Source organism: Cotesia glomerata, linkage group LG7 (assembly GCF_020080835.1).
Source record: "Cotesia glomerata isolate CgM1 linkage group LG7, MPM_Cglom_v2.3, whole genome shotgun sequence".
NCBI classification, from domain to species: Eukaryota; Metazoa; Arthropoda; class Insecta; order Hymenoptera; family Braconidae; genus Cotesia; species Cotesia glomerata.
Window position 1 is genome coordinate 14968106 of NC_058164.1, and position 15869 is coordinate 14983974.

A 15869-nucleotide genomic window follows, 5' to 3' on the forward strand; every position below is an offset into this window, starting at 1 on the left:
TAAAGACCAAATCCACGTGCACCAAGTTTTTCTTAGTCAACGTATGTGTGTGAGTCACTATATTAGACCGATAGTCGGGTACTATGCCTAGCTACAGAAAACAATAAAGCAGCGCCACGCGTATCATGTATGTGTAAGTGCGTGTGTGTGTGTGTGTGTGTATTTCTTATTTCAGTTTATTTGTGACATCGTGACTGACCGGTTCATACGTATTTAAATTTGTTTGTTTAAATATTTACTATTATAATAAATGTAATAAATAATTTTTATTATAATAATTATTATCTTTATTATATCCATTATTATTAAGTGTGAAAGTAAAACTTGGTTTATTGAATGAACTAATAAAGTAAAAAAAGTAAGTAAATTAAAAAATAGTATATTACACTACCAGGGCAGAAAGTTTGAGATTTCTGCACTGCGCGCCATGATGCCCGAGGCGTAGCCGAGGGCATCATGGCGCTCAGTTCAGAGCTCTCAAACTTCTGCCCGTGTGGTGTATACTATTTTTCTTTATAGCCGGTCGAAAGTACGTAAATATTATAATGTATTGGATTGAGAAAAAATTGATGCCTGCCCCCGACATTTGCGGCACGAGCGAAGCGAGTGCTGCTGGTCGGGGGGGCAGGCATCAAATAAAAAAATCAATGTAGATAATTGACCAACATTTTATTTGAAACGTTTTTAGCTTAAATAAAATTGAAATTTCTGGAATTCAACAAATATAAAAATAAAAAAAAGAGCATTTTAACTGAAAATTAACAATAATTAATAATAATTAAATTGAATTTTTGCTACTGCGTACATTTTTTTTCTCATTTTCGCCATGGTTACAAGTATAATAAAAATTATTTATTATATCGCCATGAAATACGCAGTTTTGAAATAAATTAGGTGGATTTTCATCAACAGAAAGACATTTTGATTTTTGTTTATTTAAATGATGCTGGGTTCCACTTCCAATAGCTTCGATTTGTTTTCCTGGTGGCGTATTCTCTGATTTTTCTGAGAAAACTGTAACTGGTGGTTTTTTCAAAAAGTGCGTAGGTTTTGTTGATCGGTTATTGTGCATTACAAGTATTTTTTTGTTGTTAGCTGTTGTGAAAACAGGTGTAGGTGATCTGCAATTAAATTTAGGTTGTTCTAGTTTATCGATTTCAAGTAACTCCTCCTCGTTAATCTCAAAACCATCAGAGAAGTGATCGCATTCCATTTCACCATCTGGAGATGTCTTATCATTCATTGGAATTATCACTTCAGCTTCAATGATGTTTGTTGATGAACTTGTTAATGTATATGGTTTAGTTGGTTGTGGATCAGTTGATGTAGATGGTGGTGGATCAGTTGATCTCGATGATTGATGATTAGTTCGAGAGAATTCTGATCCATGAGTTATATTCTCATATATTTTTTCCCGATTCTTCATTGAATTTTCCACATACGCTGTTGATTAACGAATTATTTATAAATAAAATTTGCATTTAAAAAAAAGGGTGTTATTTAGATTTTTAAATAAAATTTTGTAATTAAATAAATAAAAAGTAACCTAGAGCGATTGCTGTAGACTTCCAACCTCCGAGTTGTTTTAACATTGTCTCATTAGCACCCGAGTCAGACAACAGAGTTGCGCCAGTTCTTCGGAAACAATGTCCGGTGTATAATTTGGGATTAGGTAAGTTCAAATGTGAAGCTATAGCGCGCGGTGTCTCCCCAATTTTGTTTCTGCCGATTACTTGTTGGTAAAATTTTCCATTCTGATATTTGATGAAAAATCTGTCGGTGAATGATTCTTTGGCTCTCTTTTCAATATATTGCTTGACTCTATTGTAAAAGGGTTCTCCGATGACAAACTGGCGAGGGACATCATTTTTTGTCTCATTGATAGAAACCAGGAACTTTTTACCACGATCTTCGACATCTTGCACTTTAAGTTTGCTGATCTCGTCACATCTCAGAGCTCCACAAACTCCAAATATCAGTATACCCTTGCGGTTTTACAATCATTCTGAAAACACTCTGGAATTATTTAGAAATTATTCTGTAACCTCGATGATTCTTGAGTAATTTCAGAGTTAAATTGTTTCCTTTTTTCAGAATATTTTTGAAGTTAAATCAGAACGAATTCATAGTATTTTCATAGTTTTTTTAGTGAAACCATAAAATTTAGGCAGGTTACTCCGAATTGTTTTCAGAGTGAAGTCAGAGTAAATTATAAATCGATTCAGAATAAATTTATGATATTTTATGGATAGATGCATAGTTTTTTCGGAGTTACACCAGCGTGAATCCAAAATATTGTTACAGTGAATCTAGACGAAATTTCGGCTTATTCTAAAATGAGACTAGTGAACGCTTAAATATTATTTTTGCTCTATTTTAACGATTGTATGAAAAGAAAAAATATTTTCTCTACTCTTGTCATAAATTCGAAGTAGAATTTATGGTTCTTTGGAAAATTAACGGTAAAATTTCGTATATTTATTTAAAAAATAAAAAGTATTCACTTTTTCAATGAGATAACCATCTCATACAACGGAGGGTCCTGCAATTCCCTACTTAATTTGAGCTCTTGAAATATTATGTCTCGGTATAAATGCGGTTTTAAAAATTTGTGGTTCCAATTTTTCACTTTCTAAATTGCATTTTTTTGGGTAATTTTAAACATTATCTTAAAGATCGAAAAGTATTGTTGGCAGTACAAAATCGACTGATTGAAAAATCTCGAAATTATTAGAAAAAAAAAACCCCTTAGTGTGACATTTTTCAAAACCAGTCATTCCAACATATTGATGGAGATTTTCATTTGCTCTTCGGGATTAGATACAATTTTTTTTTTTTTTTATAATTACTGATTGATTCATAGATTTGATAACATCATTTGTAAATATGTATGTATGCATGTATGTTTTTAATACATAATTAGGAGTATAAATAAAACGATTGGAGTTTTGATTTAGCTTTATCTGTAGAAACCTCGTCTAACCAGGATATCGAAAAACTGTGTTCTATCTGTTAGAAAATTATAGAACTTATAGATAATTATTACTCGTTAACCTATAACGAACAAATAATTTAAAACAAAAAGATACAAATAATCTAAAAATTGAGATAATATCTATCTATCGATTTTGTAGTTAAGTAGTTCATCGCGAACAAACATTGTGATACTAAATTTTTATACAGAAAATACTATCATATTACCTAAATTTCTATTTCAGAAAAATTACGTATTCACCGAGGACTTGGTTTACATCCACACAAATTACACTCTAAAGATATGTTATGAATCTGTGTAAGACTCAATCAAAAGTATTGTGGGTTTACTTCGAAAAAACTCTAGTTCTATTTTGAGGATACTTTTGATTCACTCTAAAGAATTTTCGTGCTTATTCTGATTATTTAATAGTTTCATTCTAAATTCACTCTGGATTCATTCTGAATTCACTCTGGATTCATTCTGAATTCACTCTGGATTCATTCTGAATTCACTCTGGATTCATTCTGAATTCACTCTGATCTACTCTGAATCAAGTCTGAAACCACTCTGATTTTACTCTAAAAAAAGGTTACATAACCACTCTGAAAATACTCTGAATTCAGTCTGTTTCTACTCTGACTCTGAATTCAGAGTATTTCCAGAATGAGTTGAAGGTTGCAAGGGTAACCTTGAAGTATTCGAAAAATTAACATATAAATTAATAAAAAAAAAATTGATAAAAATTATTATAAATACTAACCTTTGAAACAAAATGATTGTTATCTGGAGCTGTTTAATAATAATAAAAAAAAAATTGATAAAAATTATTATAAATACTAACCTTTGAAACAAAATGATTGTTATCTGGAGCTGTTTTCATAAATCTTGAAATTTCATCCCACTTAAGGGTCAACGATTTTTTCGGCTTAAAACCTTTAGAATTATTTTTGATTAGGCTTTTTAAATTATAAAATTTAGTAATATCAATATCCTCTTGTGTATACAGTGTTTTTTTCAGCATCGACCACATGCTCCATAAAGTGGAAGGTTTAAGTTTTTTACTCAAGTCTTTAAAATATACGACTAAATTTGTTTCTTCTGAACTTTATAGAGAGCCTTGATTAGTTAATTGCCAATTTTTATAATTTTCATAAACTAATTTATACCGATCAGCGGACTTTTTTGGCAATGTATCTGATTGGATAATTAGTTTCGCTTCATTATCGAAATTTCTCACTATCTCCTCTTCGTCTGCAGATTCGTCAGTTGAGATCATTTTTTTTTTTCAATGATACTTTAAATAAATAAATTTTATCTATTTTACACCCGTCACTATCAAACACTGTATCTTACTGTCATCAATCGTAAATAACCAGCGTAAACAAAACATAGTAACAAATGACTAATGTCAGTCGGGATAATGAAATAATATTTGCTCCCGCTGTTACAGAGTGTGAATATGCAGCTTTACCAATGCACGAATGTTGAACTTTCTGCTTTAAAAAGGTGCAAAATTTGCGTACTTTCGACCGAGGTATAAAGAAAAATAATTTTAATACTGATAGTTATATTAAAAATAACAGGTACCTAACAATTGCAAATATTTTACAAAATAAAACATACAATCATTTAAAAAATGTACAAAGACAAAAGGTTTATAAAATTGATTCAAGCTTTTGTTCTAGTGAAAATGATTTAAATATTGGGAGAAAATTATTATAAACTATTATAATTATTTCCAGCTTGCATTTTTCCGGATCAAAATTTTTGGCGAAAAAACAGCGAAAGGATGCATTTGTAAAATGGCATCTGCACTGATAACCAAAAATGTTGAAAAAAAATTACTCTGGTACTGGGAAAAGAATAAAAGGCGTGGGAAAACTTAATTTTAGCACAACAGAAACATTTGGAAATTGTATGGAAGGTATGAAAATGATTTTTATATAATTGTGTTTTTTAATATATCGAATTATTTATTTATTTTTTTATTGCAGATGTAGTAAAAGAGAAACTTGGTGACTGTGAAGATTGCAAAAATTTTGCCGGAAAAGTTGGCCGGTGGTTGTCAGGGCAAGGAGATCGAAAACAGGGTCGAAAACAAAGATCCTTATCTTTATAATCTATTTAATATAATAATATTACAATAACATTATTATTAAAATAATTAATATTAATATAATTATAATTATTAATTATAACATATAAAATTAATATTAAAATTAACATTAAAATTATTAATACAAAATAATCCTTATAAAAATAATGAAGCAATAATAATAATAATTTCAAAGTGAAATATAAAGTGTAAGTGATTAATTATAATAATAACTGTTATTACAGCAATCAGCGATTGACGGACAAACGATTAAAATCATAATTGGCGCAGAACAGCTTGAAATTAGTAGACCGATAGTAGAAAAAATATTTGGCGCATTACTGTTTGCCGTTAATGGGCCGATAGTTCAAATGATGTCTGGCCCATTGCTGGTTGCCATCAATGGGCCGATAATTCAAATTATGTCTGGCCCATTGCTGGTTGCCATCAATGGCCCAATAGTTTAATACCATTGATGGGCCGTGGTTATCATGCCAACTGTAAGCCGTTTATTGGCCATTGAAAATTGCCATTACTGTGCCATTAATCGACATTCTTGGCCCAGCAATGGCCCAGTCTAGGGCCGATTTCCAAACTTTGTATGGGCGTAACAGGATAATTGGGAAGATAGCTTGCGAGAAAATTCGGCGAGAAATATCGCCAAATTAGTGATTATTTCGGTTAAAAAAAAAAAATTTCATCATTTAACTGAAGATCACTAAGAGAAATAAAGCTATAAATTTCAGTACTTTAACTAAATTTTATCATGCATTGACTAGAAGCCAGTGTCCCACCAGTCACATGTGACTGGTGGGACATATTTTAAATGATCTTCAAAACTATATTTTGGATTTTTTGATAATTATAAGAAGTTTAAATCATTTTTAACATGTTTATTGTTACTTCTACAAAGAAAAAAAATTGAACAATTCAGATTTGAGGTTGGGAAAACCACTTTTCTATCTTTTTGCGTGACTGGTGGGACATGTGATGAGCTTATGTTCAAATACGAATTATACAAAAACTAACGTATCTTTTCGTTTGAATCAAACAAAATTATTTTCTTTATTTAATTCTTCTTCTTAAATACAATGAATCACTAGCTGGAATTGATAAGATGATTTAAAAAACGTGTTACCGACTTAAACAGCATTTGGCCCGGATACCATTTAGTACGACTGAAAAGTTACTAGGAGAGAAAAATCGATTTTCTTATTGATTAAAAAAAATTTTCTTTACAAATTCGTAAAATATAGACTTTTAATAATCAAGTAAGACTAAATTAGAATTAACTAGAGAAATTTTAAAATCTTAGTCATTTTCCCATTTCGCATGGAATGCTCCGTATAGTAAAAAAACTGGCCAAAATGACCACAGAAATACCGTATTATTTCAGAATTATAACGGTAAATTTACAGAAAATGCATTAATACCGAAAATTTACGGTATTTCAAAAACCGTAATTACAATAAAAATTTAAAGTTTTACCATTTAAAATGCATGTAAAAAAATTTTTTTTTTTTTTTTTTCAAATTTCTAATGCTTACCCGGCTTTTACAATATTGCAAATCGGTTTGATGTACCTTGTGGGGAATTTCACGTTCTTCAAAATAGCTTCAGAGTTTTTTTGTGTAACGTACAGTGTAAAGTACAGTTTTTGAAAAAAATATATTTTTTTTTAATTTTTCGAGCAAACCGCCAAAAGTAGGAAGAAAAAAAGGACTGACTTATAAAAAAAAAGTTATCCAACCAATATTTAATGAATTTACAGCCATTTTTATACCGGAAAACGTAAGAAATTCATATATGTAATACTCCTAATGGACAGTTTCTATAAGTGGAAGCTGTTCCGACTAAGAAAGACAGAAGAATAACACTTTCTCTGTCCTCTGAGGTTCCAGCTCGGTTCTGCGCATTCTTTTGTGCGCAAAGGGGAAAGCAGCGGGTTATTCAAAACAGGAATGTTATTATAAAATTTTTTTTTTTAATTCAATGTAAATTTATTTTAAAATACAAAATAATACTGAACAATTATTTTTTTACTGTTTAGGAGAATTTAAAAGAATAATTTTATTAAAAAGAAGAAGTATTTTTGAAATTAAAAAAAAAATAAACCTCACTCAAACTATTTTTGTTTCTTGGAAATGCTTGTAAAAAATTTTAAATTATATCTTAAGTACTTGGACGTGAAAATATTAGTGAAATATAATAAAATAAAAAAATGTAACTAATCGTTTAACTGATACAAGTTTATTTTACACAAAAATTAGCATGCAGTTTGTTAATTTCTTATTGGTTATAAAATAAAATGAGTCTATTATATTTTTGCCGAACATAATTATCTTTAACTGATAATTTTTTGGCTTCATAAAAAAATCTTGAGTTTAAATATACTTCAATAATCCATTTACATAACTGATAACGATGATTATCAGAAAAATTTTAAAGTAAAACATGATCGTTCATTTCTTTATTATCAAACATTAGTCCTATTTTTCGACATAATTCATTTGTAACAATAGTTTTTATATTTTTGTTCAGTAATTCATGAGAACGTTGTATAATTATTTTTTCTGAAGTCTTACAAATACTAATAACATCTTTCGATGGTATTTTAAATGGTCCTCTATTTTTGATAAGAGATAAAAGAGGCATAGATTCACTTGATTCATCCGAAATTAATTGATTTTTGCAAACAGGACAGAATATTATTTTAGAGACTCTGTGTGAAACATAACCCGCTATATATAGAACAATATTTTCAACAAATGGAGATAAATCCCAGTAATAACGAATATAATCGTGATCCGAAATATCGGGATTTTCAGTGTTTTGAAGCAAATCTGCATGTCCAATTTGGTCGTAACAATTTCTTGTCTTTGATGATACGTGTAAAATGTCTACATTGTCAAAGGCGCAATTACCATTTTCGAATTGTTTCAATTCATGCCTTACTAACAAACGCTTATACGCATTTTTAAATTGTAAAACATTAGGATTATTATTGAAACCTCCACGACTTCTGATAGCGCTAAAAAATGTTTCAATGTAATCTTGAGACAGCTTATATGTCAATAAATAAGTCATTCCTTCTTTTTTTAATTGATCATAAAGAGGAAATATATTCCTTAGAGCTATAATCATCCCAATAAAGCCAGTTTTTCGTTTAGTATAAATTAAAGGTGTTCCCTTGTCATTACATAAATTAATAATATAATTTTCAAATTTTAAAGCATGGTCTTTCATTTTCAGATAAGTTTCATCATTCAAAGGGGTATTGAATTCACCCTTAGAAAATTTATTTTTACAATTTAACATATCACCAATATTGTTAAAATTTAAGCAAAATAAAGCTGTTTCAGAACTACCTTCGAAGTCCTTTTGGATTTCTGGATCATCAATTATTTGTAAAAACTTTAAAGCTTTTGACACACTTTCGCTAAGTGTTTGTATGGCTAATTTTACGTTCATTTTATTATTTTGATAATTAACGTGTTTTTTGGTTAACTTATTAGCTACTCTCAAGCCTTCTTTGCATTGTAGGTCATACAATTTCTCAATGTATGACCACAAAATAGATTCATTATCAACAGTTTTGATTATTTTGTGATCTCCAAAAGTATTTCGTATTAGTTTAATCATATGACAGAAATCATAAAATATATAACATTTTTCTGATGTCGCCGGATTAGTAAAGTTAGGCTTAAAATTGGGCCCGAAGTTCAAATTAGCACCTAAAGAATTGCACATGCTTATATTTGAAGCTGCTCCGTCAAATGTTAATGAATAAACTTTGCAATTAGCTTTGTGTAGTAGCTCAAATGCCAATCTCAAGATACTTGCCCGCTCTTCACTATTCAATGATCTAACCAAAAAATAACCAATTGGGATTTTCCAATTTTCGTTCATCGAAACTGCCATTAAAACTAATGCATTTTTTGCTGTAATAGGGTTGTCATTATCAGAGTAAGCAGAATCTGAATTTTGTACTGTCCCGAAGCTTATGCCTCCATGAAATTCTTTTTTATCATAAATTATTTCTTCTTTTATTGACATTTCATCCAGAACCAAATTAACTATACCGCTCTTCTCTGCACATCGCAATTCAATAGCTTTAAAAGATTCATCTGTAAACCCAGGAGATCCATCCACTACTCTGTACCAAGATTTTATAGTTGATACAGATGGTAAATTGTTATTGAACTTTTCTCGAACGTATCTGTAAGCCTTAGGCGAATAAAAATGTAAAGATAATGCAAAAGAACGGACTTGCGGTGTGTATCCTCTTCCATCTTTAACAAGAAGAAAATTATCGATCTAAAAATTTGACATTTTTTTTTTTCATTTCGCCATCTTTCCATTTAAAATAAAACAAACTTAATTTGTAAATATTGATAAGCGAAATATTTAATATTAGTTAAAATTTTTATACCGAAATCCGCTGAGAAAAGAAAAATAAAGTAAATATGTACAATTGCTACAAATATTTGATGATAAATACCTTATTATCATAAAACATCAATAAACTAAATTATTAGTTAAATTCGTGATCCATAACATTTGTGTAAAATATTTACAATTTTATAATTATACAATTTATATTAGTTAGAATATACTATACCATTAGAGCATCACTACTCTCATCAGTTAACATACGGTTTTCCTTAAGATGATTTATTAAATCTTGCAAAGATGAAATTTTTTTCTCGAGGTTCCTCGTTTGCCTCTGTAGCTGCTTTATTTTATTCGATTTTTTTTTTTATCAGTCTCTTTTATTAAAGAAAGGGTTCTTTTACTCCTTTTAGGCGTCGCAAAATCTGATATTGAAATTTCACTAACATGACGAGGCTCGTAAAATTTACGCTTTCGAAATTGATTTGGGGAATCAATTTCATGTGGAACTTTAAATAAGAATAAAACAGTATTAATTAGAAAAATATTTGAAAAATATTAACAATAGAATATAATATTTATTCTCACCAGTATTTTCGTCTTCGCTGATAGGATTTGATTTTGCATTTTCTATAAATTCATTTAAATCAGATTGGTTACTAGAGGCTCCTGGAATTAAAATATTTAACAATATTAAAAAATTAAATTTTTCCATTAAACTTACCAAAATTAATGCTACTATTATTTGAGGTTTGACATTCAGTATTGTCTACTTCAAAACATTTTTTTGGACCTACAAATAATAACAATAATATATAAATATTTTTTTTGTTACTATCCTTCTATGTTTATACATAAATCTTATTATTTTACTTTTTTGCAAAGTATTGAGTACATTATATTGGTTGACAATATTATTCTCAGAAAAACATGATGACGATTGATTGCTGACTCCATTCTCATCAAATACTTCCGATAGCGGCGTGTTTGGTGGTAATTTACTAGTTTTATCAATACTGAGTGGATTTGTTAAATAAAGTGTAGGAACTGCATTACGTTTTATAGAAGATTTAACAACTCCAAAAATTTTTGATTGACAAATATCATCAGCTTTGAAATGTCTGGAACATTAAAGAATTTAATTGTTATAAATTACCTACTTATCGTGACGTTATTAATTTATTTATGTATAAACATTTGACGTTAAAATTGACTATACGTATCAGTACTACTGAAGCTATCGATGAATTAGAGGCTATGTGCGATAAAATTAGAATTCCCACGACACTGAAACGAAATAGTATTCGGAAATTTGAGAAGTTTTATGACGATTACAAAGACATTAAGAAACGAAAATCTCTTAAGAATCTCTCGGACAATCAAAAGCACAAAGTGGAAAATTTCGTTAATCAATTGAACAAATTATTCGATATTGCTGATAATAGTGAAGTTGAGAATCTTCCAAGTGATTTACAATTATTTTTAGAAGAATTTCGACAAAATGATGGCAATAAATGTTTACCATTAATATCTAACAAGGAAACTTTCTCCGGTGTCTCCCTCCGATTTTGATGAAACTGAGATATGTTATTCTCCGTCAAAATCTAAGAGACACGTATTTTTTTTTATCTGCGGAAAAACATTTCTAGGGGGTGAAACTACCCCTCAAAGTTTAGCCTCCAAAGGGGTGTTTTTCAAGTTTCGCATACTTGCAGTTTAAATAATCGAATGGGACCAATTGCATAATTTTCAGGGTGGAAAATCATGAAAAATGCTTTTGGTTTTATAATAAAACAATGGATAGAACAAAAGTTATGAGGGTTGAAAATCACAAAACTTTTATAAAAAAAAAACTATTCGATGGATTTCAATGAAACCAACGGCAATCGGAAGAGGAAAACAAAGTAGAGAATACGTCTTTCGGGGTTTTCCGAAAAATTAAGTTTAGGGGGTGAACATCCCTTAAGCATATCTACATTGACCACCAAGAAAATATCGTTTTTTATATTAATTTCGATATGAATTCATCAATAATAATTTGTTCGTACATTTCTAGCATTTAGAAAATAATAATAATATTATATCTTAATATTTTACTTACTTGTTTACTTCTCATCCCAAACTTTATTTTGTGTATCGGGACATCAAATATTATAAATGTCATGTAATGTGAATCTGTTTTGGAAAAAAGAAAAAAAGAAAAATGCTTACAATATATGCTTTACTATAATCAAATTAAATTTAAAAATAATTTACAAATGATTTTTTACAAAAATATTTAATATTTCTGATGTTTATGAAATTTAATACTTAAATTCATCATTTTGTCATATGCAGATCTATTCAATATATGTTTTGCAATCGTGATGTTCATGAAAAAAATGTTGAAAACACAACGACTTTTTGCACCATGAACAGCGGATAATTGCTATATTTTGACAACCAGGAACCTCACAATGAGAATTGCATGATCCGTGAAATGCAAAATCCACAGGATTTTCGAACTCATCTGGTTTTACTTCTGTGTAGCCACTTTTGTACCACGAGTACTTGAATAAATTTATGTACCGAGGAGATGACAATTGGATATGTGTAAGTGATTGTAATTTTATAATGTTATTTCGTAAATGCAAGTTTTTGTCCAAATTCATCAAAACTGTACGATCCGAAAAATATCGAACAAAATTTTTCCATACTCGCAATCCAAAAACATCAAGCGGTTGAATTTTCCCAGTTGTACCTTTTGGTAAGATCATTACTTCAGTATCTTTATTTGTTGGTTTAACGCTTTGTACAACTTGAGGACAATGCCCAGTTCATGAGTCAATTAGTAATAAAAATTTTGGGCCCACATTTGGAAAAAACACCCTCTCCAACCAAATTTTGAAATGATCTGAAAATTAAAAAATATGAACTATTTGTATCAACAATAACTTATGCGCAAACCAGAAAAAAAAATAAAGAATAATTCGTACCTGATGTAAGTTTTCCTGATTTTGATGCTTCTATGTATACATTATGAGGTCTAAAAAGTGTTGTTTCAACTATTGGTCCAAATTTACCACTTGGTTCTTTTAGAACCAAAAAAAGTGGGGATAAAAGCTTTCCATCAGCGGATACAGTTGGTTGAACTGTGTAACTATGAGTAGTAGAAGTAACAGATTGTACAAGACATTCTACTTGCTTCTCTCCTTCAACAGCTAAAGTTCGACCGGAATGCATTTCCAACTGAAAACCACTTTGATCTGAATTATATACGTTTGCTAATTCATAAATTTTAATTTTTTGTTTTACATTATTGACGAATTCCTCAGCTTGCTGTTTTAATGATTTACTATCTTCAATGGTTTTGGACGTGATAAACTTATTTATTTTTCTTGATACGATGCGATGTGCTCTTTTGAATGACGCGATCCACTTTGTTGATGCTTTAAAACGGAAATCTTCCGCACCAATTTCTTTTTGAGCTTGTAAGGCCCATCTTTTTATGTCACAATCATGTACGATTAAACCTGCATCTATAGCTGCTTTGAAATTTTGTAATGTATATTCACAAATTCTTGCTAATTTTTCCTTATAAGTCCCTCCCTGATTTAAAGTATGAGCCCATCTTCGTAACTGTCGCACAGATTGTACCTTTCTAAATTTTTGTCTAACACTGTCTAAACTTAAATTTCTTTTTTTGCCACTACGCCAGTACTCGACGGCTTTCAATTTATATTCATAAGATAAATCTTCAACATCCTTAGTGCATTCGTCGATAGGTGTTTCTTGATCAACTAGTGCATTTGCCCACTCTTTATCTTCCACGACTTCCATCGTCCAATCTTTATACGGTTCTTGGAAATGCAAAGAACTTTCTTCGACCATTTCGACTCCGGAGTATTCGTTCATAGCATTGAGTAAAATATTTTCAAAACTTTCTTTGATTTGTATTTCTTCGTCATTTACTGGCGATTCTGGAATGTTCATGACTTGAAATGTTGTTAAGAGTAGTCTTATAACATTTATAGGATTGACTTTCATTTTGCTCTATGTACTAAAATAAAGATTTTTGTACAATTTTAAATTATTCACTTATTAAAAAAAAAAAAAAAACACGGTTATAATATTGAATTATAAAAGATGAAGTATATCGCAGTAACTAAACTAATCTCGAAATGATACATTTATTTATACTATGTTGTTTTTCACATTACTGACTCATATATACTAAAAATATAATTATCTCTCTTTTTGTATGAGATAACGATGAATGATTATTATGATTATAATAAATCATTATAAGCATTTTTTCTTTTTTTTTTTTTTTCCAAAGCAGATTCACATTAAATGACATTTGTAATATTTGATGTCCCGATACACAAAATAAAGTTTGGGATGCGAAGTAAACAAGTAAGTAAAACATTAAGATATAATATTATTATTATTTTCTAAATGCTAGAAATGTACGAAAAAATTATTATTGATGAATTCATATCAAAATTAATATAAAAAACGATATTTTCTTGGTGGTCACTGTAGATATGCTTAAGGGATGTTCACCCCCTAAACTTAATTTTTCGGAAAAACCCCGAAAGACGTATTCTCTACTTTTTTTTCCTCTTCCGATTGCCGTTGGTTTCGTTGAAATCCATCGAATAGTTTTTTTTTATAAAAGTTTTGTGATTTTCAACCCTCATAACTTTTGTTCTATCCATTGTTTTATTATAAAACCAAAAGCATTTTTCATAATTTTCCACCCTGAAAATTATGCAATTGGTCCCATTCGATTATTTAAACTGCAAGTATGCGAAACTTGAAAAACACCCCTTTGGAGGCTAACTTTTGAGGGGTAGTTTCACCCCCTAGAAATGTTTTTCCGCAGATAAAAAAAAATACGTGTCTCTTAGATTTCGACGGAGAATAACATATCTCAGTTTCATCAAAATCGGAGGGGGACACCGGAGAGAGTTTCCTTGTAAGTTAAACGAAAATGCAATAGTACTTTCTGATCAATCAGTTTTGCAAGATATACAGGATGAAATACAAGATGAAAATAACAACATTGAATTTAGTAAGTATAGAATTCTATTCACACTGATGATTGAATTGTCATTTCTGCACTCATAATAATGAATTTATCCTATTGTCATATTAAATTTCACACTTTTTGGCATTCATTTTTGCGATTTTTAGTAAATTCTGTCGTCATATCCTTAGAATATTGAAAAAGTTTAGAATTTTATTTTTGTTAAATAGACAAGTTAAAATATGACATCGGTACAGAAGATGTTATAATTAAAGATATCCTGGACGAAAAAAAAAATACTCTACTACCCTTCATCGAAGATCATCTACAGGTAAAAATATTGTACAGTTTTTTACTAATGGAAAAAATTATTGCTAAGTTGTGCTTTGTTTCTCTCATTGAGTAAACAATTTCCATATTTTAATATTAACTACATTTCATTTTTTACAGAATCGAACTTCAAGAGATGACTATCATGAACTTTTGACGTTGAGCTACATTTTTTTAGGAGGTGTACCAAACAAAGGTATAAAATTTAGAGCTCCTGGTGCTATACACCATGCTCGTTGGCTATCGAAAGCTATCTATAGTTTAAAAATATATATGTTCAGAGAACGATTTCACGTCAACCCTTCAGAATTGTTAGCTTTACGAGAAGTTTGCTTATTTATTGTTTTTTTTTTTTTTTTTATGTTGAAGCATGGTTCGTAGCAACAAGTGCTATTGAAGCTCCGTATCATGACTTAAAACTATTTCAAAATTTATTAGAGTATAAAAAAGATCACCCAAAAGTTGCAGAAGCTACTTTAGAGAAACTTTCCAAGCATTTGTGGTACTTAAACGAGAATCTTACAGGCTTGGCGCTTTTTGATCAAAAACTATCCCGAGAAGAAAAATTAAAAATAGTTGATTCTATTAAAAACAAAAATATCCTCGATTTACTTTAGACAGGAAAAAGTGATATATATATAAGTAATTTTGTGACTCAAGAATCTCTCACTATTTTTGATAAGTTTAATTTGACGTGTGAATTTCTAGACATCGACCCTGATTTGTGGGAAACAGATCAAGAATACATTACTTGCTGCGAAACTTTCAAAAAACTACGTGTTATTAATAATACTGCCGAACGATGTGTTGCACTCATTGAAAAATTTAACGAGTTTGGTACATATGATGATGATCAGAAACAATATTTATTATTAATGGTTCAACAATGTAGAAAAGACTTTCCAACGTGCGCCAAAAAACTATATTCAGCTTTAAAATCTTGATGTGTTTTCAATAACATTAGTAATTATTTGGAATTTATTAACTTGTTTTTTATAACTATTTAGATGTTTATCACATTTCAAGCATTTTACATAATAACGTAACCTTCAGTATATTTTGAT

General features: G+C 29.6%; 2 protein-coding genes and 1 long non-coding RNA gene across 3 annotated transcripts; all 3 read right to left on the reverse strand.

Moving 5' to 3' along the window:
- Positions 1–982: 982 nt before the first annotated feature.
- On the reverse strand, positions 983–4065 carry LOC123268343. The gene is made up of 4 exons (XM_044733327.1): positions 3819–4065; positions 1547–1985; positions 1219–1443; positions 983–1121 (listed from the first exon to the last, which is right to left on the reverse strand). Exons 1-4 carry the CDS (start codon positions 4005–4007, stop codon positions 1072–1074), a joined length of 903 nt encoding a protein of 300 aa, XP_044589262.1. The 5' UTR covers positions 4008–4065; the 3' UTR covers positions 983–1071.
- Positions 4066–9822: 5757 nt separating this feature from the next.
- On the reverse strand, positions 9823–10588 carry LOC123268351. The gene is made up of 4 exons (XR_006510215.1): positions 10338–10588; positions 10189–10257; positions 10053–10133; positions 9823–9973 (listed from the first exon to the last, which is right to left on the reverse strand). It is a non-coding gene; the product is annotated as an uncharacterized LOC123268351 (long non-coding RNA).
- Positions 10589–12280: 1692 nt separating this feature from the next.
- LOC123269666 lies at positions 12281–13513 on the reverse strand. Its single transcript, XM_044735502.1, has 2 exons — positions 12440–13513; positions 12281–12357 (listed from the first exon to the last, which is right to left on the reverse strand). The coding sequence occupies exons 1-2, from the start codon at positions 13488–13490 to the stop codon at positions 12281–12283; spliced, it is 1128 nt and encodes a 375-aa protein (XP_044591437.1). The 5' UTR covers positions 13491–13513.
- Positions 13514–15869: the final 2356 nt, after the last annotated feature.

Excerpts from the sequence above, each read along its gene's own strand:
- LOC123268343 (XM_044733327.1), bottom strand. The coding sequence starts at position 4,007 with ATGTGGTCGATGCTGAAAAAAACACTGTATACACAAGAGGATATTGAT. Across the intron at positions 1,986-3,818 it reads ACAATCATTTTGTTTCAAAG|GGTATACTGATATTTGGAGT; the intron begins GTTAGTATTTAT and ends TAAAACCGCAAG. Across the intron at positions 1,122-1,218 it reads TGATAAGACATCTCCAGATG|ATCACCTACACCTGTTTTCA; the intron begins GTGAAATGGAAT and ends ATTTAATTGCAG.
- LOC123269666 (XM_044735502.1), bottom strand. The coding sequence starts at position 13,490 with ATGAAAGTCAATCCTATAAATGTTATAAGACTACTCTTAACAACATTT. Across the intron at positions 12,358-12,439 it reads ATCAGGAAAACTTACATCAG|ATCATTTCAAAATTTGGTTG; the intron begins GTACGAATTATT and ends TTTAATTTTCAG.